Source organism: Heterodontus francisci, chromosome 2 (assembly GCF_036365525.1).
Source record: "Heterodontus francisci isolate sHetFra1 chromosome 2, sHetFra1.hap1, whole genome shotgun sequence".
NCBI classification, from domain to species: domain Eukaryota; kingdom Metazoa; phylum Chordata; class Chondrichthyes; order Heterodontiformes; family Heterodontidae; genus Heterodontus; species Heterodontus francisci.
The window spans coordinates 42,999,891-43,025,624 of record NC_090372.1 but is presented as its reverse complement, the minus strand read 5'-3'; the positions used below and the strand labels follow the sequence as shown (position 1 = coordinate 43,025,624).

Below are 25,734 nucleotides of genomic sequence, written 5' to 3'. Positions count from 1 at the left end.
TGGCCCATGTGCCTCATGGAAGCCCGGTTTTGAACTGCTAGATCTGTTCTGAATATTATCCCATTTAGTACATTGTCAGTGTCACACAACAGTGAAGATTGGACTTTGTCTCCACAGGACTGTACAGTGGTCACCCCTACCAATACTGTCGTGGACAGATGCATCTGCAACAGATAGACTGATGAGGATGAGGTCAAGTAAGTTTTTCCCCTCTTGTTGGTTCTCTCACCAGAGATATGTTCTTCAGGGCACCGCCAGCTTGGTCAGTAGTGGTGACTCCGAGCCGCTCTTAGTGATGGACGTTGAAGTCCCCCACCCAGAGTGCATTCTGTGCCCTTGCCACCCTCGTGCTTCCTCCAAGTGGTGTTCAACATGGAGGAGTACTGATTCATTAGCTGAGGGGGTGGTGGGGGGGGGGAGCGATAGGTGGTAATCAGCTGGAAGCTTCCTTGCCCATGTTTGACCTGATGCCACAGGACCTCATGGGCTTTTATGGTAATTGACAATAGTTTAACGGCCATCATTAGACTAGCTTTTAATTCGAGGATTGTTAATTAAAATCAAATTCCACCTTCTGCTGTGGTGGGATTCGAATCCATGTCCCCTGGGTCTCTGGGTTAACAGTCTATTCGAAAATACCTCTACACCATCGCCTCCCCAGTAACATAACCACTATGCCACCATACCTGGCACTATGTTAAAGGTGCCATATAAATGCAATTTGTCATTATTGCTAATTCTACCGCTTCGGAGGTTGGAACTACTGCAGGCTGGCTGTGGGTGTGAATTCTCTTAATATTTTTGGGAGATCAGGAATTCTCAGATAAAAATCTGAGCATTGTCCCAATAATGCAGCTTTCTCGCTATGTTAATATATCAGTTGAAAATATACCAAAGAGTTTTTTCCTTCTTCCCCTGTGACCTTGGTCTCTGGCATTACAAAATGAATTGTTTATGTTCAACCAGCCTGCAGCATGGTCCCATTGTCCATTGGTCTGGTAGCAGGTGGGAATGACAGTTGTGGGGAGGGACGAAGAATGCCAGGGTCAACCAGAGGAGGAGGGGAGGGGTCAAGAGGCAAAAATGCTACAGCACAAACTTAGGTGGAGGGGAAGAAGAATCCATGTATGAATTCAGCAAAATAGAAACAGAAGCGCCTTCAGCTCATTCTGCCATTCAATTAGATTATGGCTGATCTGTATTTAAACTACATCTACCCACCTTGGTCCATAACACTTTAATACCTTTGCTTATCAACCGCAGTCTTGAAATTTTCAATCAACCGAAGCTCAACAGCTTTTTGGGGACAGAGTTCCAGATTTCCATTCCCTTTCCTGCTCCCTGACCTCACCCATGAATGGCCTAGTTGTAATTTTAAGCCCTTGTTTTGGACTCCAGCATCAGAGGAAATGGTATCTCTATATCTACTCTATCAAATCCTTTAATCATCTCAAACAAAAAGAATGTTGGTGTGAAGTCAATCGGGAGGGTAGATGAGTGGCAGTATGAACTGGGGGTGAGAGGGAGAAAAGATTAACTCTGTTGTTACTGTGACAGGATTATAAACAATTTTAAAGCAACCTAACAATCAAATTTAGCAACAGTGAACACCAATGCATATTAATAATAACTTGCAATCTTTCCACAAAAATTAAGTTTATATCACTGTTTTCGCCTGGACAACCGATAAGAGTATTGGGTATAACTACAGCTCTAGTTATCACAAGCTTGAGCCTCAGTGCACCTCTGGTGTAACTACATGCCATGAACCTATATTCAGGGCTATTTTTCAGCCCTATCTGTAACCTCCTTCAGCCCTACAACCCTCTGCAATATCTGCACTCCTCCAATTTTATCCTCTTTCAGATCCCCAATTTTAATCGCCCCACATTTGGCAGCCATGCTTTCAGCTGCCCTTGAGCCCTATGCTCTATAATCCACTCCTTTAAAATCCCTCCACCACTCTACCACTCTTCCCTCCTTTAAGATGCTCCATAAGACCTCTTTGACCAAGCTTTAGGTCGCCTGTCCTAATATCTCCTTATGTAGCTCAGTGTCAAATTTTGTTTGATAACATTCCTGTAAAGCACCTTGGAACATCTTACTAAGTTGAAGTTTGAATATAAGTGCAGGTTATTGTTGTTTTGGAGGGTTTTTTTTTGGAGGGGTGGGGTATCAGGTTTCACAGTTTTCCAAGTTGCCGTGAAATCCCCGATACATTAGGAATAATTTTAAGCGAACCCGCCAGACAGGAAACCCACAGAATGAGGTGGAATGCCAATTTTACACCCTTGAATTCAATGGAGAGTAAAATTGAGTGGGACGTAATACCAGCACTGCACCCAATCCAGTCAGCCTCCCAACAGACAGGTTAGCTTAAAAATAGCCCCCAGTGAGTTTGTGATCTCAGCTGTGCCATTGTAGGCAGTAGCTGACAGAAGATATGCATATCTCCGAAGGGAAGGAGGGAGGGGGGGAAAACTCAGAGATGGTGTCACCCTGGACCGGACCCTCAGAAATCTTACAAAGAGCGATATTGTCAAAGGACTGAAAGGAGAAGGGAAGGGAGAAATAATAAATACTTCAGCATAAAAAAAACAGTTTTGATCTGCATACAAACCAGCTTTTCAAACATCAGTGCAGAGTGTACACAGACTTGCTCCAGAGCAGTGTACAGTGAACACACATAACTAAGAAACTTGTTAGTTTGCTAAGTGTTCTCTGTTTGACTTTTCAGTGAGCCTAGCAGTGTTATTTATGCCATGAACTGTGGCTGTACCCTCTTTCATCAATTTACAGAACCACTTCTTCCTAGAAAGTGTCAGCTATTCCTTAGCAATCATGAAGAAAACTGATTATGAACGTTTGCTTGATTCCTCCATCTCACTGACACAGATATTAACTAGTGCAGTACCCAATCTCCTAACCGCTCTGACATTTATTATTAACTGAGATTGAGTGGATGAAATTGGTCTATGCCAGCTGCACGAAAAGGGCTCATAGCAAATCAGTAGCTGATTTTTCACCGTGCCAGTTTTTATTTTCCATTCACTTGGAAAATATTGCCAAGATTTTGAATTCCAAACCAACTAAAAGTAACAGTGAGACTAGGAAATGAATCTCCAAAAAGAGTTGAGCTGTTGTTCTGTGAATTTCAGTGGAAAGGAGATGGGGCACAGTGAAAAATCAGCTGCTGATTCGCTACGAACCTGTTTTGCACTGCTGCCATAGATCAATGTCACCTGCTGAGGTCTTAAAAATAACACCAGCCCCTACAGAGATCGTGGAGGAGGCATAAGCAGCACACACTATATTGCAAGTCCATCATTATTGGACAAACCATCGCATTATTTAATTGTGTTTTACTTTATAAGATGCTTTCCAGAATTTTGTGCTGTTTCTTTTTTCATTCTAAAATTTTCCCCTCATCCCTCCTCATATGGAGGTAGCCACTGATATCAGGGTACAATTCCACTGATGGTAGAACTCATCTTTGTACCTCATTGAACTAGCAACTCTTCGTGTACGAGTTCAGAATCTTAACAGTCAGTGAGTAGCTCAACCATGGGAGTTATCATGCGCTGAGCCCAGTTTTATCCTGCTCTGACAGCCTACAAATGCATAACTGCCAGGAATGGGCCAGAAAGAGGAACCTGGTTGGTTTTTCATTCCCTAGTGCAGGCACATGAGGGCAATTGTGGTGCCCCACATTGCAACATTGACTGAGACCACACACTGCGGATCAAATATGGAGCTGTCTGCACTAAATGGTTCAGTATTATACCCTGCAGGGTGTTTACCCACTGAGCCATTTGCATCCATCACTTTCTATGGTGCGCATCTGTGTCTCAGTTTAATATTGCGGAACAATTTGGGGGCACTATGAGAGAGATACTTAATTGTTTGCCAAAGATGCCTCCTTGAGACTTCTTTCTATGCCATGAGGATTTATAATCTAAAATACAGCCTTGACTTCCATCTGTGTTCTCTTAATCTCCTACCATAACTGCGGTGGGAGATCGGTGAAATTGCAGAGACATTAATGCAGTCAGTCATTTACCCCGTTTTCACCAATCTGTCACCAAAGTTACAGCTGGAAATTGAGTGAATCCTCCCTCGCCCCAAGAAATTTTGAATGATCACACCTGCCTGCTGGCACACCATTAGGACCAGTAATGTGAAATAGTCCTGTTTGCATGTACATACAAATGCACACACGTGTACAGGCATACACACGTTCACACACATGTACATATATACACATACATGGAGGCAATATCCTGGAATTCTCTATTGGGTACCATTGTGGGACCACCATCACCACAAGGAATGCAGTGGTACAAAGTGAAGGCCCACAACCACCTTCTCAGGCCCACTAGGGATAGACAATAAATGAGATCTTACTAGTGTCACCTGTATCCGATGAACAAATCATGGTTAAAAAAAGCATATGCAATATACTTGTGCATGCATATATATGCAGACATGTCCACTTACATACAGATACACATATATGAACGCTCACACAGACACACACACACTCCTTTGCAATGCCTATTATAATATAGGTGAAGGCTAACAACATCCCTAACAAAATTGAAATTAGAATGCTGCGATCACTACATACTGCCCAGCCACATTGCAACAAACAGTTCAGATAATTCTTAGTAACATACTGATTAGTGTATCAAACAGGCCAGAGAAGAACGTGGTGTGCAGTATAATGGATTATATTCTTGCACAATGCTTCTTTTCAAATATGAGTAGCTAATCTCCTAACCCATGTTGCAGAGAAAATCTACATTGCTCACATGAAGGCAGGTTTAAGGCAACATACCAAACCTCAGAACAATCTTCTATTCATCAAACGGAGAAAAAACGCCTACCCTGTTATCACGCCATTTATTTTTTGTTGCCAAGCCACTATTGCCATCTCAAAGGGTTAAACACAAGTCCTACAGGTTGCACTCTTATATTGAAGAAATAACAATTGATGCAAGGTAGTTTAGATGTCAACGTTGCTTTTTCCCTCAATATGCTCTATACTTCTGCTAACATATCAAAGGCTCTTAAACATGAATAAAAAGCAAACAAAACAAGATCTACTACTGGACAGCTGACCAATACAAGGTGTTTGAACTACATTACCCCGAAGTGTCATCTATGTCTTCATAAACACGTCTGCACTTGAGCTGGGTGCAACGGTCTGCAGCTGCCCTCGTAGCCGAGACTCTTGAGTTATTTATAGTGCTAAAATTATCCATTCATCGTCATTTCCTCCTCACAATTTCAGCAGATGATAGATAACTGGGACTTCTGCTTTTGAGTTGCTTTATAATATGAAGAGTGTGAAAATGAAAAACAAAATGCCATTTTTCTCAGCAAGTGGCCATCGAACTACTTCAGTAAAAGTGACTCGAATTAAAGAGACAATTTTTCACACTTTTTTGCTCCTGCAGAGCAGAGCACCACACCTCAGGGGGTAAACCTGACTTTGTGTGCAAGTGTAAAAAGGCTGATAGTGAAATGGCATGCCATTTTACATCTCTCTCCAATTTTCATTGAAAGCAATGGAAATAAGAATCAGGGAGATATGTAAAACAGGCTGCCAACTCACGAACAGCTGTTTTACACTCGCACATGAACTGAAAAGTACCTCCAGGAGCCCATGTCGGAGTGCTGGGCATGGAGGACACTTGCCCATTATTGAACCCATTCAATTTTGAGACCATTTACAGTGGAACATTGAGCAAACTGCGTACGAGGCTCACCAGTTCCTGCGCCCCTAATTCCCAATATGCACTTCAGTGAGCGATTCTCTGTTCTGGGAGCACAAACATAGAAAATCACCCTCTTTATTTGAATTTCTATGCATTTCTTGAGTTAGAAATAACTGCGAATATTAATGCACAAATACTTAACACGTTAAAGAAAAGAATTTGCTTATCGGTACTGCCTTTCACGAAGTCAGGATGTTCACAACCAATGAAGTACTTTTGAAATGTACTTATTGTTGTAATATAGGAAATTCAGCAGCCAATTTGTACACAGCAAGCTGCCACGACCAGTAATGAAATTAATAACATTATTCATTTTAGGTGTTTGTTGAGGGATAACTATTGCCCAAGATACTGGGGAGGACTCCACTGTTCTTCAAATAGTACCATGGTATTTTTTACAGCCACCTAAGAGCACAGGGTCGATTATAGTTTAACTATACATCACAAAAATAACGGCAAATTATTTTCCAGGTACTTGATGTTTGCATAAAAAAGGCCTGAAATGTGTTCAGATACTAGTTTCTGAGTGAAATGTATATGTTGGTTTTCTGCTATTGACTCATCTCTTTATATTAAATGGGCCAATGAAACCAGTTAAAATAGCACACAGAGGAACATAGATATACAAAGCGCTGCCTACTGATATCAACAACCATCCTTTTAATTTTCTCACATGCTTTCAGGTTTGGCAACTGCTACCATTCAAATTAATAGCTCATGGACTAATATCTTTTCAAACCCAGTGCGGAAAAAGATCCTGCTTATGAAATTTTTTATGTTGCAGCGTCAAAATCTATGCACAGGTGCAGATTTTGATCGTTCGAACCATGAAAGTACAATTTTGCTATTAACAGTAGAAAAGTGTCTGCCCATCAAAACGTGCCTGCAATATTAAGCTTCTGCAGCAGCTGACAACCCGCTTGGTCTCCGTTAATATTTGAAATGTTTGAGAAGCCAGCATAGTGTGCAGGCCTGCATGAAAACAGCAGGAAGTAGCAGGTCATAAGGTTCACATCACTGCGAGGGGTGATTTCAAATATCGGCCAGCTGGCCAGCCTAACCTGTCCGCCTTTCCGATGCTTTCTGGTGAGAGGACTGTGTCTCATTAACATGCCACCAGCAAGCTGGGCATTCCAAGTAAGAGTCCCTGATGCTACACCATCAAAAAGAAAAGAAAGGATGACTACAGAGGCAATTTTAATCCCCAAAAACAGTGTGTTTGGATTGGGTGGGAAATCAAAATTTTAAAGCCAAACTCAAACTGCCTTAAATCTGACCACTTCTGGCTTTAACCGAGGCGGAATGAGGGGTGGGCAAGCAACCATTCTCAGGCAGTGGGTCAATCATTGAAAGATTTAAAGGAGGCTGCTTGCCTCCATTTTTACAAACTTTCTGTTCTTAACTAATGTTGGCCGGGTTTCTAAGGCCTGGCAGGTAATAAGGAGGTGGGAAGGGCTAGATTCACAATTTATAGCACTGCTTGTGGGCCAGGAGGAACAGGAATATTTCCTCAGGCCCAATAAGCTTACCTGTAAACCCCCTCATGATCCGTCTGACCTCCCCCCCCTTCCCCCATAACCTCCCAATCTCCCCCTGCCCACCCACATTCACTGACCTTCCTGTAATCTCGCCCTCGTGGCCACCATCTTGTCCCCCACTGCGGCCACCATCTACCCCCCCAGTGACCACTATCTTGCCCCCTGCCGTGACCACCATCTCACCCTTGCTATGACTACCAACTCATCCCTCACGGCCACCATCTGCCCTCTATCTCATGACTGCCATGTCCACCCCAACCATGTCTACCTATGACCACAATCTCACACCGCACCGTCTCTGCCCCCCCCGAAAACTTCCCCACAACCCACCCCCGCACCATGATCTCTCCCTACACCACCACACCACTAGACCTACCTGCTCCTTTGCTGTGTCCTTCTGCTGCAGGCTTGCCCACCCAACAGACACCTAGCCTGTCCATCAAGCTGGCTGTCGGATGGGAAACCTCAAGATAAACAATTAAAAGAGATTGTTCGGCTCCTCTTGGCTGCGTTGATTCTCGGCTCCTCTCAGGGCTGACTTTACAAACTTCTGTTTCCAATTTTGTCATCAAACTAATCCTATTCTACTGCTGTTCCTCCATGCACTTTTATATCTTTTTTCATAATTATTCAGAAACAGGAATGCAGGCCATATTGTACACAAAGAAAGGTTGGTGCTACTCAAGAGTTGAGAATATACTGTAGTGACAAAAATATTAGCATGAATGTAGCAAGCTTTAAAAATGAAAAAGCGGGTTGTGCACAGTATATTCCACATGCTACAATGTGGAAGTGAATGTGTTGCAGAAAGGAATTTCAAAGGGTCAAATCACCCTGTCTTAATCCCCACTGCTCTTATGTTTAAAGGAAAACTATTCATATATATCTAAGTGGACACTGAGGATGTGTTACAGACCACCAGATCATCATGAAGAGGTGGAAAATTTCTTCTCTGGGTAGATAAAATGGATATGCAAGAATAGAAAAGGTATTTTAATGGGAGATTTCAAACAACCAAATCTAATTCGGGAAAAGCCAAGTGGTTTAGTGTCAGAGTTGGTATATGTAATGCATGACTGCTTCACGACCAAATGTATCAAGGATGCCATGACAGGCAGTGTTCATCTTGACCAGGGGCTGAATTTTATCAGCACGCTGCACTCCGCGGTGGCACGCTGTTAAGTCGGCGGCTTTCCGACGCCATATTTAAAGGGCATCAAGCCCTTCATGAGAGATTTGTATCTTTAAAGGGAAATGACCCTTTTAAATCTTTAAATTAAAAAGCAAAAGCAGGAGGCCCTTTCCCAACCCCCACAATGGTTGTTTTATATGCCAGTCTGACAGACATTAATTTTATTCCCACCCTGAACTTTCCCCCCCACAACCTCGTCGATTTTGCCCTTCAACCCTTCCCACCATCCCCACAGCCAAAAAAAACATTTTCCCTCCTCCCCCCACCGCCCTGATAATTTTACTCTTCCCGCCTCCCCACCAGTTTCTCGCCTCGGAAGTCCATACGGAGTTCCGAAGTCACATGAGCTGCAATCAGCTGCGATAAAATCGACATGGGATGGCCTCCGGCGTCAGGTAAGTTCATTAACATGGTAATGTTTCTAATTTCCCAGCGCAGTAGCCACACTGTGGTTCCACCACTGCTGGAAAAATGTGGCGAGGCCTTCTCAGCGTTGGGGGTCAAGGCGGGCCTCTCCCAGCAGAATTTTACGGGCCCCCCCGCCACCACCCCCGACAATGAGGGGCTCATAAAATTCAACCACAGGTCTTTGTTAAAGGATCTAAAAATGTACAAAAAGTGGAAGTCCAGAATCCCTGGGACATGGCCACAGAACAATGATGTTTAACATGATTTGCAATTCAGATATATCAAATACCAGAAGCCAGGTAAATACTTTCTGACACTCCAAGTGCGTAGCTCATGGTATGTTGAAATTGCACCACATTTGCAGGATTTCAGGCACCAGCAGTATGTTAAATAGGGCAGATCTATAGCAGAAGGGGCAGTTGGCTCACATCAGGGAAAAATTGGCCTTTTGAGTCCCAACTCTAATTGTAAAAGGAGGCTGCATGACCCTTGTACAAGGTTAGTGTAACCCAGAAATGTTTTTCTTAATTACAACTGTGTAATCCAGTTGCATTATAAGGCAGCCCCTTAATTTGAAAATAGTTTACTAAGTTTTGTTGAAGTTCGTGTGTGAGCTTCGCCATATTTTGGACTGCTGAGCATCTCAAGCATTGCCTCCACTTCGAATATACCATTGGCTCACTTCACACAGCAAAGAAAAACCAACTGCATCATCAGAAGAGCACCTGAGAACAACCATCACCATCCACAACTGAAACACCTGCAGGCATTATTAGTAACAAGGATGAGGAAGCCTTGGGTGAGTGAGTGAGTACTGCTGAGGTCGTGGGAACAATGGCAGTTGGTGATTATGAGACCAGCTTTGAACTGTACTTGTTGCCCCTTCTAAACTGGATGCGGATATGGAATTGAGTAGGCTTGCCAACTACACAGAGAAAGAAAGAACTTGCATTTATTTAGCACCTTTCACAACCCTAGGACGTCCTAACACATTTTCCAATCAATGAAGTACTTCTGAAGTGTAGTCACTGTTGTAATGTAGGGAATGCAGCGTACAACAATCTGTTTTTTAGGCATTAGTTGAGTGTCATGTCACTTTGGAGAACTTTCCTGTTCTTCTATGATGTTTTGCCATGGGACCTTTAATGTCCACCTGAAAGGGCAGAGTTTATTACAGAGCACATAAAAGATCCCAAAGCATTATTGTATAAGACTGTACTTGTGGTATGGAGCCTGACTGGCATCAAGTTTTGCAGTGCGTAGCTCACCTCCTGACTCCCCAAAGCCTGTCCACCATCTACAAGGCACAAGTCAGGAATGTGATGGAATACTCTCCACTTGCCTGGATGGGTGCAGCTCCAACAACACTCAAGAAGCTCGACACCATCCAGAACAAAGCAGCCCGCTTGATTGGCACATCATCCACAAACATTCACTCCCTCCACTAGCGACGCACTGTGACATCTATAAGATGCACTGCAGCAACGCACCAAGGCTCCTTAGACAGCACCTTCCAAACCTGCAACCTCTACCACCTCAAAGGACAAGAGCAGCAGATGCATGGGAACATCACCACCTGCAAGTTCCCATCAAACACCATCCTGACTTGGAACTATATCACCGTTCCTTCACTGGCACTGGGTTAAAATCCTGGACCTCCCTTCCCAACAGCACTGTGGGTGTACCTACCACACATGGACTGCAGCGGTTCAAGAAGGTGGCACACTGCCACCTTCTCAATGGCAATTAGTGATGGGCAATAAATGCTGGCCTAGCCAGCAATGCCCACATCCCATGAATGAATAAAAAAAAGTGCAGGTCAGTACATCAGGATTACAATGTTGTAGCTCTTTCTTGGTTGTCACATTCACCCTTGCTATTGCAATCAAACATTTTCTTTGATGATAAAAATCCACTAAAATCTTTAATAATCTGAACAATGATAGCCATTGCATCTAAAAAATAGAATTAAGTGGAATGATTTGATTTCCATTTTAAAAATAATTTTTAACCCAGTTTAGATTTTGCAATTTCTTCAGCAGCTCAGCCAAAACATCCAGCAATCATTCTGGTCCCGAAACCAAACAGATTCTAAGCTCCAATCTTTAGAATCATAGAAAGTTTAAGGCACAGAAAGAGGCCACTTGGCCCATCGTGTCTGTGCCAGCTGAAAAATGATTCACCTATTCTAATCCCACCTTCCAGCATTTGGTCAGTAGCCCTGCAGATTATGGTCCATATCCAGGCTCCTTTTGAATGAGTTGAGGGTTTCTGCCTCAACTACCCTTTCAGGCAGTGAGTTCCAGAACCCCACCACCCTCTGTGTGAAAAAGTTTTTCCTCATCTCAACTCTAATTTTTCTACCAGTCACTTTAACTTTATGCCCCCTCATCACTGACCTCTCTGCTAAGGTGAATAGGCCTTTCACCTCCACTCGATCCAGGCCCCTCAAAATTTTGTACATTTCTGTCAGATCTCCCCTCAGCCTTCTCTGTTCCAAGGGACCAACCCCAGCCTATCCAATCTTTCCTCATAGCTGCATTTTTCCAGTCCCAGCAACATTATCGTAAATGTCCTCTGTACCCTCTCTAGTGCAATTACATCCTTTCTGTAATGAGGTGACTAGAACTGCACACAGTACTCAAGTTGTGGCCTAACCAATGAATTATACAGTTCCAGCATAACCTCCCTGCTCTTATATTCTATACCTTGGCTAATAAAGGAAAGGATTCCATATGCCTTCTTAACCACCTTATCGACCTGTCCTGCTACCTTCAGGGATCTGTGGACATTCATTCCAAGGTCCCTCACTTCCTCTACACTTCTCAGTATTTTCCCATCAATCGTGTATTCCTTTGCCTTGTTTGACCTCCCCAAATGCATCACCTCACACTTCTCCAGGTTGAATTCCATTTGCCACTTCTCTGCCCATCTGACCAGACCATCAATATCTTCGTGCAGCCTACAGCTGTCCTTCTCGCTATCTACCACACGGCCAATCTTTTGTGTCGTATGCAAACTTCTTGATCATGCCTCCTACATTTATGTCCAAATCGTTAAAATATACACATCTGATGATCTCATCTGATGAAAGGTCACTGACCTGAAACGTTAACTCTGCTTCTCTCTCCAGATGCTGCCAGACCTTCTGAGTATTTCCAGCACTTTCTGTTTTTATCACAAACAAATTACCTGGTCATTGTCTCATTGCTCTTTGTGGGAGCTTCCTGTGTTCAAATTGGCTGCTGTGTTACTTGCATTACAACAGTGACAATACTTCAAAAGTATTTCATTGGCTGTATAGCACTTTGGGATGTCCTAACATCATGAAAGGCACTATATAAATACAAGTGTGCAGACAAACCCAGATTTCACTCCAGCCGGCCAACTGCGTTTGGAGCTAAAATACAAGAAGATATGGGCCCACTTCTTGCATGTTTATTCCCACCTACTGCAAACCCATGGAACCAAAAGAATCACTCGGCTGACCTCTGAATGGGCAGATCTCCATCCTCTCACTCACTACAGGTACGACATGCTGCAGCAACCTGGTGTCCTGACTTTATTGGACAAATATTTATCCCTCAACCTACACCTTAAAAAACAGATTATCTGGTCATCATTACTGCAGTGAGACTGTTGGCTCCCTTCTCCCATGTTACCTGAGCCTCCTGACAGGGAAAGGTCCTGGCCTGTCAATCACTAACCCCACCATAAAATGAAGAGCTGCATAGTCATAGAGGCTCCTCAATGCATGTATCTACAAGTACTGTGTAACATACAAACCAGCATGTAGTCTGTGATACTGCAGGGCTGATTATTACAACCCAGGAGAAAATGCCTACCATCATTATATGGAAGTCCACTTAGAGTGGGGAGCTGATCTGATTGAATTTGCAGGGGTGGCTAATTTTAATAATTTGTAGGTGCTCTCTGTGTAGATTGAACAATGCACAAAGAACTTATTGTAGGAAGCACTGGGGGGTATGCTGCCCTTAAAGGGCTGCCGTTCAAAATTAAAGGGTGCCAACTACTTGAAGGTAAATGGCTGGCTAGTTGGGAACAACATTTTGGATATCCTTTTAAAGCTTGCAAGTAGTCACCGCAGTTTTCAGCCTTTGTATAAACCTAATGCAGGGAGAGGGCCGGTGGGGGGAGGCATGGGTGAGAGGAACTCACAAAAACTGAAAGAACAGATAACCCAATACAAAGGCACAAAATGAGGTCCATTGCTAGTAGCAGAGTGGTGCTGCCCCATACCCCTGTTTGATGACTGGCAAGGTGGATGTTCTGCTGCATGAGATGAGTGCAAGAAGGCTTGCTGTGTTTGGTTTTCCCGTGCACCTTGACCAGCACTCCACTGTGCCTTGGAGGAGGTTCTGGGCAAACTGAACACTGACTATTGGACCTGAAAATAGACAGAAAAGACGGCACACTTTGAGGAACCCGGCAAGGTAAAATTAACCAAAAGTACCAAGCACCAAGTAGGTGGTATGTTTCACAAAGTGTTGCTTGTCAACCTGTTCCAAACTTACTGCTTCCCCCATGCCAAGACCTCACACACAAACCTACAGCTCTTCTGCTGCACCTCATGCTTACCCACACCTCAACAAGGCACACACTCAAAATGCAACATATAAGGCTGAACACATGGCAGCCCTGTAGTTTAGACTGACACCCTGTAGTTCAGGAAATGCACCAATGTGGGCCATGATGTTCAGCAGGAAAGGAGATTAAAGTACTGACCATGCAGATCGACACTTCAGTCATCTTTTTGATCCATATGGAACCTGACATTGCAGCATTAGTCAGTGACAATCCAGATCTTTGTTACCTCCAGATTCGACTATTCCAATGCTCTGCTGGCCAGCCTGTCACCTTCAGAAACTTGAGCTTATCCAAAAGTCTGCTGCTCATATCTTAATTTATACCAAATCTCACTCACCCAATGCCCCTGTGCTTGCTGAACTACATTGCGTTCGGTCCCGCAATGCATTGATTTAAAAAATAATCCTTCTGTTCACATCCCTCCATGATCTCACCCCTCCCGATCTCTGAAACCTCCTCCAACCCTATAACCCTCCAAGGTCTCTGCATTCCTCCAATTTTGGTCTCTTGCATATCCTCAATTTGCTTCATTCCACCATTGATGGCCATGTCTTTAGCTTCCTAGGCCCTAAGCTCTGGAATTTCCTTCCTAAAGCTCTCTATCTCACTACCTCTCTCTCCTCCCTTACGCATCTCCTTAACTCTACCTACCTCTTTAACCAAGTTTCTGTCCTAATATCTCTTTATACGGCTTGGTGTCAAATTTGGCTGATAACACTGCTGTGAAGCACCTTGGGATGTTTAAAGGCATTACAGAAATGCAAGTTGTAATTGCTGATATGCCAAAGAGATAATAATTGAGAGTAATTGTGATCTTGCCAGATACTGGAAGAATTTTATATTGTACGTTTTCGACAAATGTCCCTGTTCCAGATGGCAAAACCTACTTCTCTTGACCTGTAGAAATTTGAAACAGTTCTCCTAGGTCATAAACACATAGGTGTAGCAAACTCTGTTGAATGCTTTAGGATCTACTGATCCCCTGGGCATGCCTTCTTTCATTACCTTAACTATGAAATACTGTTTTGAGGCACTTAAAAAATAAATTTATCCTAAGGAGTGAAAAAGTAGGCATTTTTTTCCCTAAATGTTCATATACTAATACACTTTAGAAATAGTGCAAGAAGTGCAGACCAGAAAACAACTGGGTCAGAGGCTGCTCTCTCAACTCAGTGCTCCTTCTGTGTAAATTGTGCACTTTCTCCCCGGTGCACAGGGACTATAGAATTGGACACTCTATTCAACCATAACCTGAGAAAATGTTGATTAATAAGTGTTGTATCATTGGTAACAAAAATATCTGAATATTGTTCTGTAAAGAAATTTACAAAGACAGATCATTCAATATTGCAAGTGCCCATAACCTTTTGTCACTTGTTTTCAAGGTTGCCCATTTCTCTTTTTAAAATATTCCAGTATTTTTCCATCTCTATATATCAGTTGTCCCAGCATGACATCCATCTACTTTCCTTTTTTAGTTTAACCACTGTAATAACGCTGTCTGTAATGCTGTGATATTCAGATTCAGTTGAACTTATAAAATATCTTCTTTCATGAAACACAATTCCAAACCAGGTGGTTGCACTCAAGTAAAGTCAAAGACTCAGTTTCACAACAAAAAACTGCTCCTGACATCCTACTTGAAGCTACCGATTCTGCCAATTCATTTTCAGAATAGAGTTTCGATTGAATTCCCAACTGTCTAGCCTTTTGCCCTCCATTCACCATGATGCTTCTGCAGCTGCTGATTTGCTTAACCAACCCCTTACCTTAGATGCCCTTGTTTCCAGCAAAATCTTTACCCTCCTATTCTGGTCATATCCCAGGCTCCCTCAGGTGCAAAGGGTGCGAATTTAAGTGCATGTAACACACAACTGGTTTAGCCAAACATCACTAGAGATTGAAAAAAACACGAAATACTCAGCAGGTCTGGCAGCATCGATGGAAAGAAAAACAGAGTTCACGTTTCGAGTTGGATATGACTCTGTCAGAACCATCGGATAAGACGAAGGATGAAATGAAACTGAGGAGCAGGAGAGCTTTGAGATAGGGGGCTGAATTTTATGAGTGCACTGCAGTTCGTGGCTGTGCGCTCTGATGCTGGCATGCATCCCGTGCGGATGCACCGTCCCTGAGCCCCCGCGATATTTCAAGAGGGGGCTCATTTAAATGGATGGGGCGGAGTGGCCGCCCCCGATGATGTCACGGGAGCGGCCGCTATGTCCCCGGCAATGGCATCTGGCGTTACCGCATAGGAGCCGGCGCCATTTTTAAAGGGCTTCAAGCCCTTCACATCTTTAAAGTTCCCGCTTTGCTAAAAATTTTAACAAAAGTTTGTTAACTTTGAATCCCCTCTCTCACCACCCCACTGAGTACTCAATACATAAATGGACCTAGCACCCCCCCCCCAAAAAAATAGTTTTTGAAATTCCGAACTTTCCCTCCCGAACTTCAACATCTTTGACCCTCAACCCCTTCCCACCATCCCCACAACCAATAGAAATAGTTTTCCCCACTCCCCCCCAGCTCTGATAATCTTAGTCCTGCCCCCTCTCCACCAGTGTCTCGTTGAAGGCGCGCGGGTTGCAGCCGCGTCCATAATATCGCCGTGAGACAGCCATCTTGTCCAGGTAAGTTCATCAACATTTATTTTAATCCATTTTAATATTTAAATGAAGGCCCTGCAGCCAGGCGGCAGGGAGGCCGCACTGTAATATGCGGTGGGGCCTTCTCGGCATCATGGTCGTGGCGGGCCTCTCCCGCAAGTATTTTACGGCCCCCCTTGCCACTACCCACAGCATCGAGGGGCTGGTAAAATCCAGCCCAAGGTGAGTCGGAGCTGCTGGAGAGAGAGGACGAGTGTGTACATGTGGCGGTGCATGGCACTGAGTGTGGATCTCAGCATGCGGCGAGAGTAGCAGTCCGAGGAACGTTGTATGTCTGGGTGGATTCGAAACTTGAAGGATAGTATAATTCTGATGCTGGTTAGTCTTATAACAGAATATCTGAGAGAGTGATGGTTACAGGAACAGGAGTTTATTTACATGTGTCTGCTATAGATGGTTCCAGTTTCACTCTACATGAGGTTCTACACAAGTTCTGTTACATCACTTCCTGTGATGACACTCACAGATTAGTTACATATTCTGCCCAGTAACAACCCTATATTACATTATACTACATCACCCCCCCTCCCCCCCAAATCGCTGACTTCATTTCTCAGAATGTCAACCACTGTGGCGTTTTTGCAAGTCTGCCATAACGTGTTCTTCTCTCTTTGGAAGATGTCTGGGGTTTTGAGTCTTTTAGTTCTTCCTTCTCATTCTTTTGTACTTCAGTAGAACTATTTGTTGACTCAAGTTCTTCACTCTGGTTGTCCTCTGGGTTGATGGTTGATTGCAGCTCTGTAGGTTCATCAACTTCTTGAGATGATTGTTCCTCTTGGATCTGCTGCTTCTTTGGTATCATCGCCAATGACCGTCTGTTTCTTCTTATCATCCCTTGGTCAGTTTGGACAATGTACGATCATGATATGGTGGCTGTTCTATCACTTCTCCATACCTTCTCTGATCTCTAACCCAAACTGATTCTCCAGGTTGTACGTCTGTCAAGTGCTTGATTCTGTGAAGTCTATCATAATTCTCAGATTGAGTAGATCTTCCCCTATCCTCTCTCTCCCCCGCTTTTTCCAAGTCTTCTGCACTCGCATATGGTTTAAGCATTCTTGGAAGTATAGGAAGTTGTGTTCTTAACCTTTGTCTCACCAGCAATTCACATGGGGCTAAACCATTCTGAAAATTTTTTTTTGTCTCATGGCGAGTGACAGCACAGATGATACACCTTGCTATCATCTCTTCAATCTCTTTTGATATATCAGGCCATCAAACTGACTGTTTAGCCCTTGCTCTTCCTTTTGTTATTCCTCAATGTCCTTGATGTAATCTTTTCAAGATCTCTAATCTTAGTATCCTGGAGATAACTAATCTCTTGTCAGTTATCAACAAATCATTGATGATACTCAAATGACCTCATTGCTCATACACTGGGTTGTGTAGCATCTATGCTGGCCATCCCTGCAAACAATAATCTCAAATTTCTGCACATACTTCTTTTTGAGCCTTCCTGACTTCACTCAACTTCTGATTTGTAGCAGGTAAATATTCTGTAGTTGTTAGAGCAAACACTTCTACTTCCTCAAAAAAATAGAATGACACCTTCTTTAGGTCCTGCTGATATAATACGTGATAACGCATCTGCTGTTATTTGCTGTTTCCCAGGAACATATTTGGTTTCAGCCTTGAATCTTATTAATCTCAATCGAAACCTCTGCGCTCCAGATGGTAACTTTGCTAGTTCTTTTGTATTCAGCAGAGTAACTAACAATTTGTGATCTATTTCAACAGTGGCGCAGTGGTTAGCACCGCAGCCTCACAGCTCCAGCGACCCGGGTTCAATTCTGGGTACTGCCTGTGCGGAGTTTGCAAGTTCTCCCTGTGTCTGCGTGGGTTTCCTCCGGGTGCTCCGGTTTCCTCCCACAGCCAAAAGACTTGCAGGTTGATAGGTAAATTAGCTATTATAAATTGCCCCTAGTATAGGTAGGTGATAGGGGAATATAGGGACAGGGGACAGGTGAGGATGTGGTAGGAATATGGAATTAGTGTAGGATTAGTATAAATGGGTGGTTAATGGTCGGCACAGACTCAGTGGGCCGAAGGGCCTGTTTCAGTGCTGTATCTCTAAATCTAAATCTAAAAATCTTAAATTGAAGACCTACCACATAGAGAATTTCTCCCATGCCTAGGTTGCATCCAGTATTTCCTTCTCAATGACCACATATCTTAGCTCTGTTTCTGTCCAAGAATGAGATGCAAAATACACAAGACTACGACTCCCACCGCTTTGTACCTGAAACAAGACTACACCTAGCCCTGTTGTTGATGCGTCTGCTACGATAATGGTTGGTAATTTTGGGCCATAATGTGCTAGTACTCCTGAAGAAAGAAGTTTCGGTTTGATTTTTTTCAAAAGCTTCCTGTTGGACCTTGCCCCAACACAAGCCTTGTCATTCTTTATAACTGTCTCAGTGGTTCACTTATCATAGCCAGATTTTGGCAAAAACTTTCCCAGCTGATTGACCATGGCCATGAACCTTTGTGATCCTGTGGCGTTTTTAGGCTCAGGAAAGTCTTTGATGACTTTCATCTTTTGAGAGTCTGCTCTGATGAAGGATCCTTAAATAATATGACCTAGAAATCTCGTGTTGTGAAAAGATACACTTCTCATTCAGCATTGGACCAGCTTCCTGCAGTCACTGCTTGCACTCTCGCATCGCGTTCCTGCTGACTTACACTGTGGATCAACACATCGTCCATGTGACAGATGATCCCTTCTAATTCCTCCAGGTTTCTGGACATGGTTCTTTGGAACATTTCCAGTGCTGATGTAATTCCAAAAGGTAGTCGGTTAAAACAGAATCTTCCAAACTGTGTTATAAAAGTCATCAATAGTATAGATACTTCATCTAAAGGTACTTGCCAAAATCCACTGTTGACATCTAATATAGTGAAGATCGTTCTTTTCCCTTGCTTTCCCAGACTCTCATCCACTGATGCCATTGGATGTATTTCCCGCTGTACAGCCGTGTTTCTTCTCTTCTTCTTAGGTAGTTCCTTGGGAATGAGGATGACTTCCTTCCACTCCAGGGTTAGAGTCATAGAGTTATACAGCACAGAAACAGGCCCTTCGGCCCAACGCGCCTGCGCCGACTGTCAAGCACCCATCCAATCTAATCCCATTTTCCCGCACTTGGCCCATAGCCTTGTATGCTAGGGCATTTCAAGTGCTCATCTAAATACTTCTTAAATGTTGTGAGGGTTCCTGTCTCTACCACCCCTTCAGGCAGTGTGTTCCAGATTCCAACTGCCCTCTGAGTGAAAATTTTTTTCCTCAACTCCTCTCTAAACCTCCTGCTCCTTCCCTTAAATCTAAGCCCCCTAAGTCATTGACCCCTCTGCTAAGGGAAAACGTTTCTTCCTATCTAACCTATCAATGTCCCTCATAATCTTGTATACCTCAACAGGTACCCCCTCAGCCTTCTCTGCTCCAAGGAAAACAACCCCAGTCTATCCAGGTTCTCTTCATAGCTGAAAATAGGTTGTGGGTCCTTGGGTGACTGAATAGTCCATTTCTGGATCCACATACCCTGCCACCGGTGGGGCAGGTGGTGTTTGGATGCTCGAATTTCCAAACGCTCCTTCCGCTGTTTGCACTTGGTCGTTGCCTGGGCATGTCGATGTTGTTCGAACTGGCTGGCACCTTCGTGGATGCTTCTTCTCCATTTTGGGTGGCGATTCCCATGAATCAGTGGAAATGTCACATTTTTTTCAGGGAGGCTTTAAGGACATCCTTGTAGCATTTCCTGTGCCCTCCTGCTAGCCTCTTGCCGTGATGGAGCTCAGAGTAGAAATCTTGTTTTGGGAGTCTTGTGTCAGGCATGCGAACGATGTGGCCTGCCCAACGTAACTGACAAGCAATGGCCAGTGTATCAAAACTGGGGATGTTGGCCTGAGAGAGGACACTGATATTGGAGCGCCTGTCTTGAGATGTCTGCTGTACATGTTTCCGCAGCATACAGGAGGGCAGATAACACTGCAACCCTGTAGACCATGAGCTTGGTGCTAGGTTTGAGGTCTTTGTCGTCAAACACTCTTTTCCTCAGACGACCGTAAATCCTGCTGGAAAGATGGTTCCTGGGCAGTCAGCTCCCTAGGGAGCTCCTCACTGTACACGACTATCCATGGCCATCTGCTGCCATCCTTTGCTCTTTCTTCCCACTAAATCCTCTCTTCTGCAGCCTTGATTAATTGCGTCAGGTCTACACAAATTCGGATGGATCCATTTGGTTTCTTCACTGGAACCATACCTGAATACCATTCAGTAGGCTTAGTAACTGGTGAGATGACTCCCTACTTCGTCATTAACTCTATTTCTTTCTTAACGTTCTCTAAGAGTAGGTGTAGAATTTTTCTTGGTGTATATAACCACAATGGTTCTGCATCCTTTCCTAATGTGATGTGGTATGCTGTTTTTAGTTTTCCCAATCCTTTGAATAATTTAGGGAATTCAGCCCTAAAGGTCCTTGGCTATTCCTCTATGCCTTTCAACTCTTCAACTCTGCATATTAACTGTAAATCTATGCAAGCTTTTCTGCTTAATAGTGAACAATTCCGATTCTTAACAATATATATCTCAGGAATTTATTTTCCTGGTAACTCAGAATCATTTTCAGCTCTCCTATTACTTTCAGCTCAACGCATTCAGGTCCATACAGTTTTTTACTTGTAGGTCTGATGTTGACTTTCTTCAGCCACGGCTCCGTGTCTGCCAGTACTGAAACTGCTGCTCCAGTGTCCAGTTTGAACCTTGTCTGATCGCCTGCTACAAGAATCTCTGTTGTCCAGGAATTTTCACTTGCTCTGTGGATTTCTCCTAGAAATAGTAATTCAACACATTGCACATCCTGTATTTCATTAATTTTCATATTTACTTTGGGTTTGCTTTTTATATTTTGCAGCCCCGGTTTCTTGCTCCAGCATCCCAATTGAAATGCCCCATCTTTTTGCAAAGGAAACACTCCACTTCTCTGGCTGGGCAATTTTCCTGCCGGTGCCTCACTCGGCCACATCTACTGCAGTGAGATGCTGCTGCCTCTAGATGCTCTTCCCGCCTTTCTTGTCTTTGACCACCATTTATCGCCTTCGCTTTCTTTAAGTATTCAATGGATTCTGCTACATTCGAGATTGGACTCTCCCTGTCCGCTCAAACGACAAGACGGTCACATTTTCTCACCTCTGCTTACCTGCTTAGCTGAATCACCTTGGTTAATGTAAGATCACCTCCTGACTGCAGATGATCCAAGAGATCATCAACTGTCACTCCAACCATATCCTACCTCTAATTAACTCTTCCTGCAAACAACCATATTCACAATCTTTAGCGAGTTTCTATAAGTCATTGATAAAACAATCAATACTTTCTCCTCTCTGCTGAGACTGTTTATTGAATTTGGCGTGCTTGATGGTCACGTCCTTTCTAATGTTAAGTATGACTCAAAAGCCTCAATAACCTCCTCGTATGTAGTTTTTCCTTTGTTGCTGCCCTGTGTTATGAAGATGTCGTCCAAACACTCCCCCATGGCATAATGTGCTGACCTGCTCCTTGTCTCGCTTCTGTGTGAGACCCGATGCAGCACGGTACCTAGTAAATATTCGGACCCATTTCGGCCATGCCTCTGCTTGGTTATGTCCAGCCACTTTCTCAAAGTTCTCTGGTAAGGGCAGTAATTTTTCAATTTCTTCTTCAGTTGACTGTTGTCACCATGTAGTATTCCAATGCTGATTAGTCTTATTACAGAATATCAGAGATTGACAGTTACAGGAACAGGCAATGGCCATCTCAAACAAGAGAGAATCTAACCATCTCCCCTTGATGTTCAATGGCATTACCATCGCTGAATCACTATCAACATCTTGGGGGTTAGCATTGACAAGAAACAGAACTGGACCAACCACATAAGTACTGTGGCTACAAGAGCAAGTCAGATTCTGGGAATCCTGTGATGAGTAACTCACCTCTTGTCTTCCAAAAGCTTGTCCTCCATCTACAAAGCACAAGTCAGGAGTGTGATGGAATACTCCCCATCTGGATGGGTACAGCTCCAACAACACTCAAGAAGCTCGACACCATCCAAGACAAGCAGCCCGCTTGATTGGCACCCCATCCACCACCTTCAACATTCACTCCCTTCACCACTGATGCACAGTGACAGCAGTGTGTACCATCTACAAGATGCACTGCAGCAACTCACCAAGGCTCCTTCAATAGCACCTTCCAAGCCCGTGACCTCTACCACCTAGAAGGACAAGGGCAGCAAATGCATGGGAACACCACTACCTGCAAGTTCCCCTCCAAGCCACACACCATACTGACTTGGAACTATATCGCCATTCCTTCACTGTCGCTGGGTCAAAATCCTGGAACTCCCTTTCTAACAGCATTGCTGGTGTACCTACACCCCAAGGACTGTAGGGTATAAGAAGGCAGCTCACCTCCACCTTCTCAAGGGCAATTAGGGATGGGCAATATATGCTGGCTTTGTCTGCGACGCCCACATCCCATGAACAAATGAAGAAAAACTAGAGCTGGACCACATCAAGCTCCATCAAGCTTCACTCTCCTCTGCCAAAACAATCCACTAGGGCAGGATAATACTAGACAGCAAAGATAATTCTTGGTTTCTTTTCTCCACTGTCAACTGCCTTCTTAAACCCCTTTCTCCTGTATCTTCTACTCTCACCTCCAACAACAAATGCAAGGAGCTCATAGATATCTTTGCCACTATTGTTGAGAACTTCCTCTTCTGCTTCCCCCACCATTCCTTCCCCTTTCCACCAAGTCAAACCTTCCCACAGGCTCCCCACTGTCCAAGCCCTGAATTTATACCTCTTTCTAATTTCTCTCCCATCTCCTATATGCATTCTCTAAGGTCACTGTGCCTTTGAGACTCACCTTCTTCCTTGACCACTAAACTGCTGATCAGCCAGCTTCTCTTTCTGGTCCTCAATCTAGCTAACATTGTAAATAGTTCTGATGAAAGGTCATCGACCTGAAATGTTAACTGTTTCTTGTTCCACGGATGTTGCCATACCTGCTGAGTATTTCCAGCACTTTCAGTTTTTATTTCAATTTTCCAGCATCCACAGTATTTTGCTTTTATATTATTGTAAATGGTTCCCTTTCCTCAGGTATCATCCTCCTCTTTCAAATTTGCCATTCCACCTTGTCCCTCAAAATACACACCTTTTTCTCCTCTGTCCTTGCAAACTACTGCCTAAGCTCCAATCTTCTTTTCCTCTGCAAAGTCACTCACTTCCCAAATCCCATCGTTCCCACAACTGCCTCTTTGAATCTCTCCAAACAGGTTTCTGCCCAACCTGCAGCACCAAAACATCCCTAACCAAGGTCACCATAGTGCATTACCTTTCCTTATCCTCCTCGACCTCTCTGCAGTGCTTGACATGTATGATCACACCATCCTCCTCCAATGATTCTCCTCCATTGTCCAATTCTATGGAACTACTCTTGCTTGATTCCAGTCATACCTATCTGGTCATAGCCAGGTCATTTCCAGCAAATACTTCTCCGCCTGCTTCTTGAGTCCCCCAAAGATCTGTCTGCCGTCTAGTCTTGGACGAGTTGTATTTTTTTCCAGCTAAACATTGGTAAGACTGAAGCCATCATCTTTGGCTCATACCACAAATTCTGGACCCTCGGCAGTAATTCTATCACCTTCCTGGCCTCAGTCTCAGGTGAAACCAGACTGTTCGCATGGGAACTAGGGATGGGCTATAAATGCTGATCATAACAGTGATGCCCATGTCACAAGAATGAATTTTATTAACTTATTTTATAGGCTAGTTATTTCTTAACCTAAGTCATATAATACCTGCAGCATGAAAACTGGTGTTTTGAACTCTCACTTTGAATCTTAAACCATCTTAAAATTAGAGCGAGGTCATTCAGGAGGCACTTTTTCAAACTAAGGGTAGTGGAAATTTGGAACTCTCTCCCCTAAAAGGCTGTAGATGTGAGCAATTGGAACTTTCAAGACTGAGATAGACAGGTTTTTGTTAGTAAAAGCATCAAGGAATATAGAGCAAAGGCAGGAAAAGAGGGGTTGAGGTGCAGATCAAGCATGATCTAATTGAATTACAGAGGAGGTCTGTGGGGCTAAATGGCCTACTCCTGTTTCACTTGTTCCTATACTCCTAATAATTATACTTTATGCAAACAATTTAATCTGTATCTAAAATAATAGGGCCAACTTTCAACTTTGTGAGTGCATAAAACTGGTGGTATCAGGCCTATTATGTGCCCCACCTGATTTTTCATTTCATTGCCTTGAGCTGAATGGATTTTCAACCAAATACCTCCACAAATATTAAGACAACTATTTTATGGCGAATATTTTTGTGTACTGGTATAAGTCATTTAAGAACAGAAAAAAATCTAGTCAGAAATGTGTGCCTGGATTTTGTTCTTCAGGGCAGAGTTTAAGCGGAGGTACTTCTGTCCCTCTGTGTCCGCCTCGATCACAGCCCCAATTTTTCATATTGGTGCTCATTAGAGATGTGTAGCGGGATTTTGGTGGGATTCACGCTGCTAAGAGGGAATCTGCCAGTGCCAGTGAGGAGACTCCACTGATACTGCAGTGGAGACATTGCTGCAGAACCCGAAAATCTAATCAGAGACTTAAAGGAATGGAAGTTCTCCGTGGATCAGAATGAGACCTCCCTGCTAAAGGCCTAGGCCTACAGCAAGTTAATCTCTGGAGCCGTCTGGAGGGAAAGAGGCCTGCTGCAAGGCCCTCTGCCTCCATTTTGGTATTTACTGTCACTTCTTGGGGCTTGCTGTCACCTTACATCTGGCAGGGAGTAGTGCTAAGTATGACAGAGAGCATGAAAATCAACAGCCTCTATAACCCTCCCCACTCCCCTGCCATTTACATGTAGCAGATGGGGATGAACCAGGCAGCAGTGGTCCCGACGGTGGCAGGGAAGGCAAATCCTCGTCCAGCAGTGCGCTGCACTTCTCTGAATTTTCCAACATTCTCTGCCGATACCCGGTGAGATCATGGAGGAGTATTACCCCCATTGTGTGCTAATATTATCTCATTCTACTGGATCAGCTCATTTGTTTAAGTATTCCAAGCTCATGGTGTATCTTTGGTGTTATGCAGGGAAGTGGCTTAATGTTGCACCAAGTTGCAATTCAGGTTAAAATTAAAGAAAAGTAGACACTTAAAGGTAAACAACAAGATAGATGGTCAAAGTTTCCCTAAGGAAAGGCTTAAAAGGCATTTCAACCCATTAGCAGACTTTCCCAAGGTTGAAGAAAAGAAGGGAAAATTAAGTTAATGGAAACCCAATATAGAAGCCATGAAGTGCTGGCAAGTGCCAGAGCAGCAAAACACCGATTCCCCTCTCTGATAACTGCTCAATAGAGTTGGTACTGCATATAATTGTTGCAGGGGAGTGGGCCCATTTGTTACTCTACAGCAGTACCCCCATAGATCGACATTACAACAAAGAGATAGAGGCATGTTTGACACTGTAGCTAACCATTGCTCTCACTCACCCTGCCAGCCCTA

General features: G+C 43.7%; 1 protein-coding gene across 1 annotated transcript in view; it reads right to left on the bottom strand.

The window, feature by feature from the left end:
- Window positions 1-5,229, bottom strand: part of ripor2 (RHO family interacting cell polarization regulator 2) — a 110,472-nt gene extending 105,243 nt beyond the window's left edge. The window contains exon 1 of the mRNA XM_068057655.1: window positions 5,149-5,229. Coding sequence (XP_067913756.1) covers window positions 5,149-5,161 — 13 coding nt within the window. The 5' untranslated portion in view covers window positions 5,162-5,229. The remainder of the gene's footprint in view (window positions 1-5,148) is intronic.
- Between the last annotated feature and the right edge of the window lie 20,505 nt (window positions 5,230-25,734).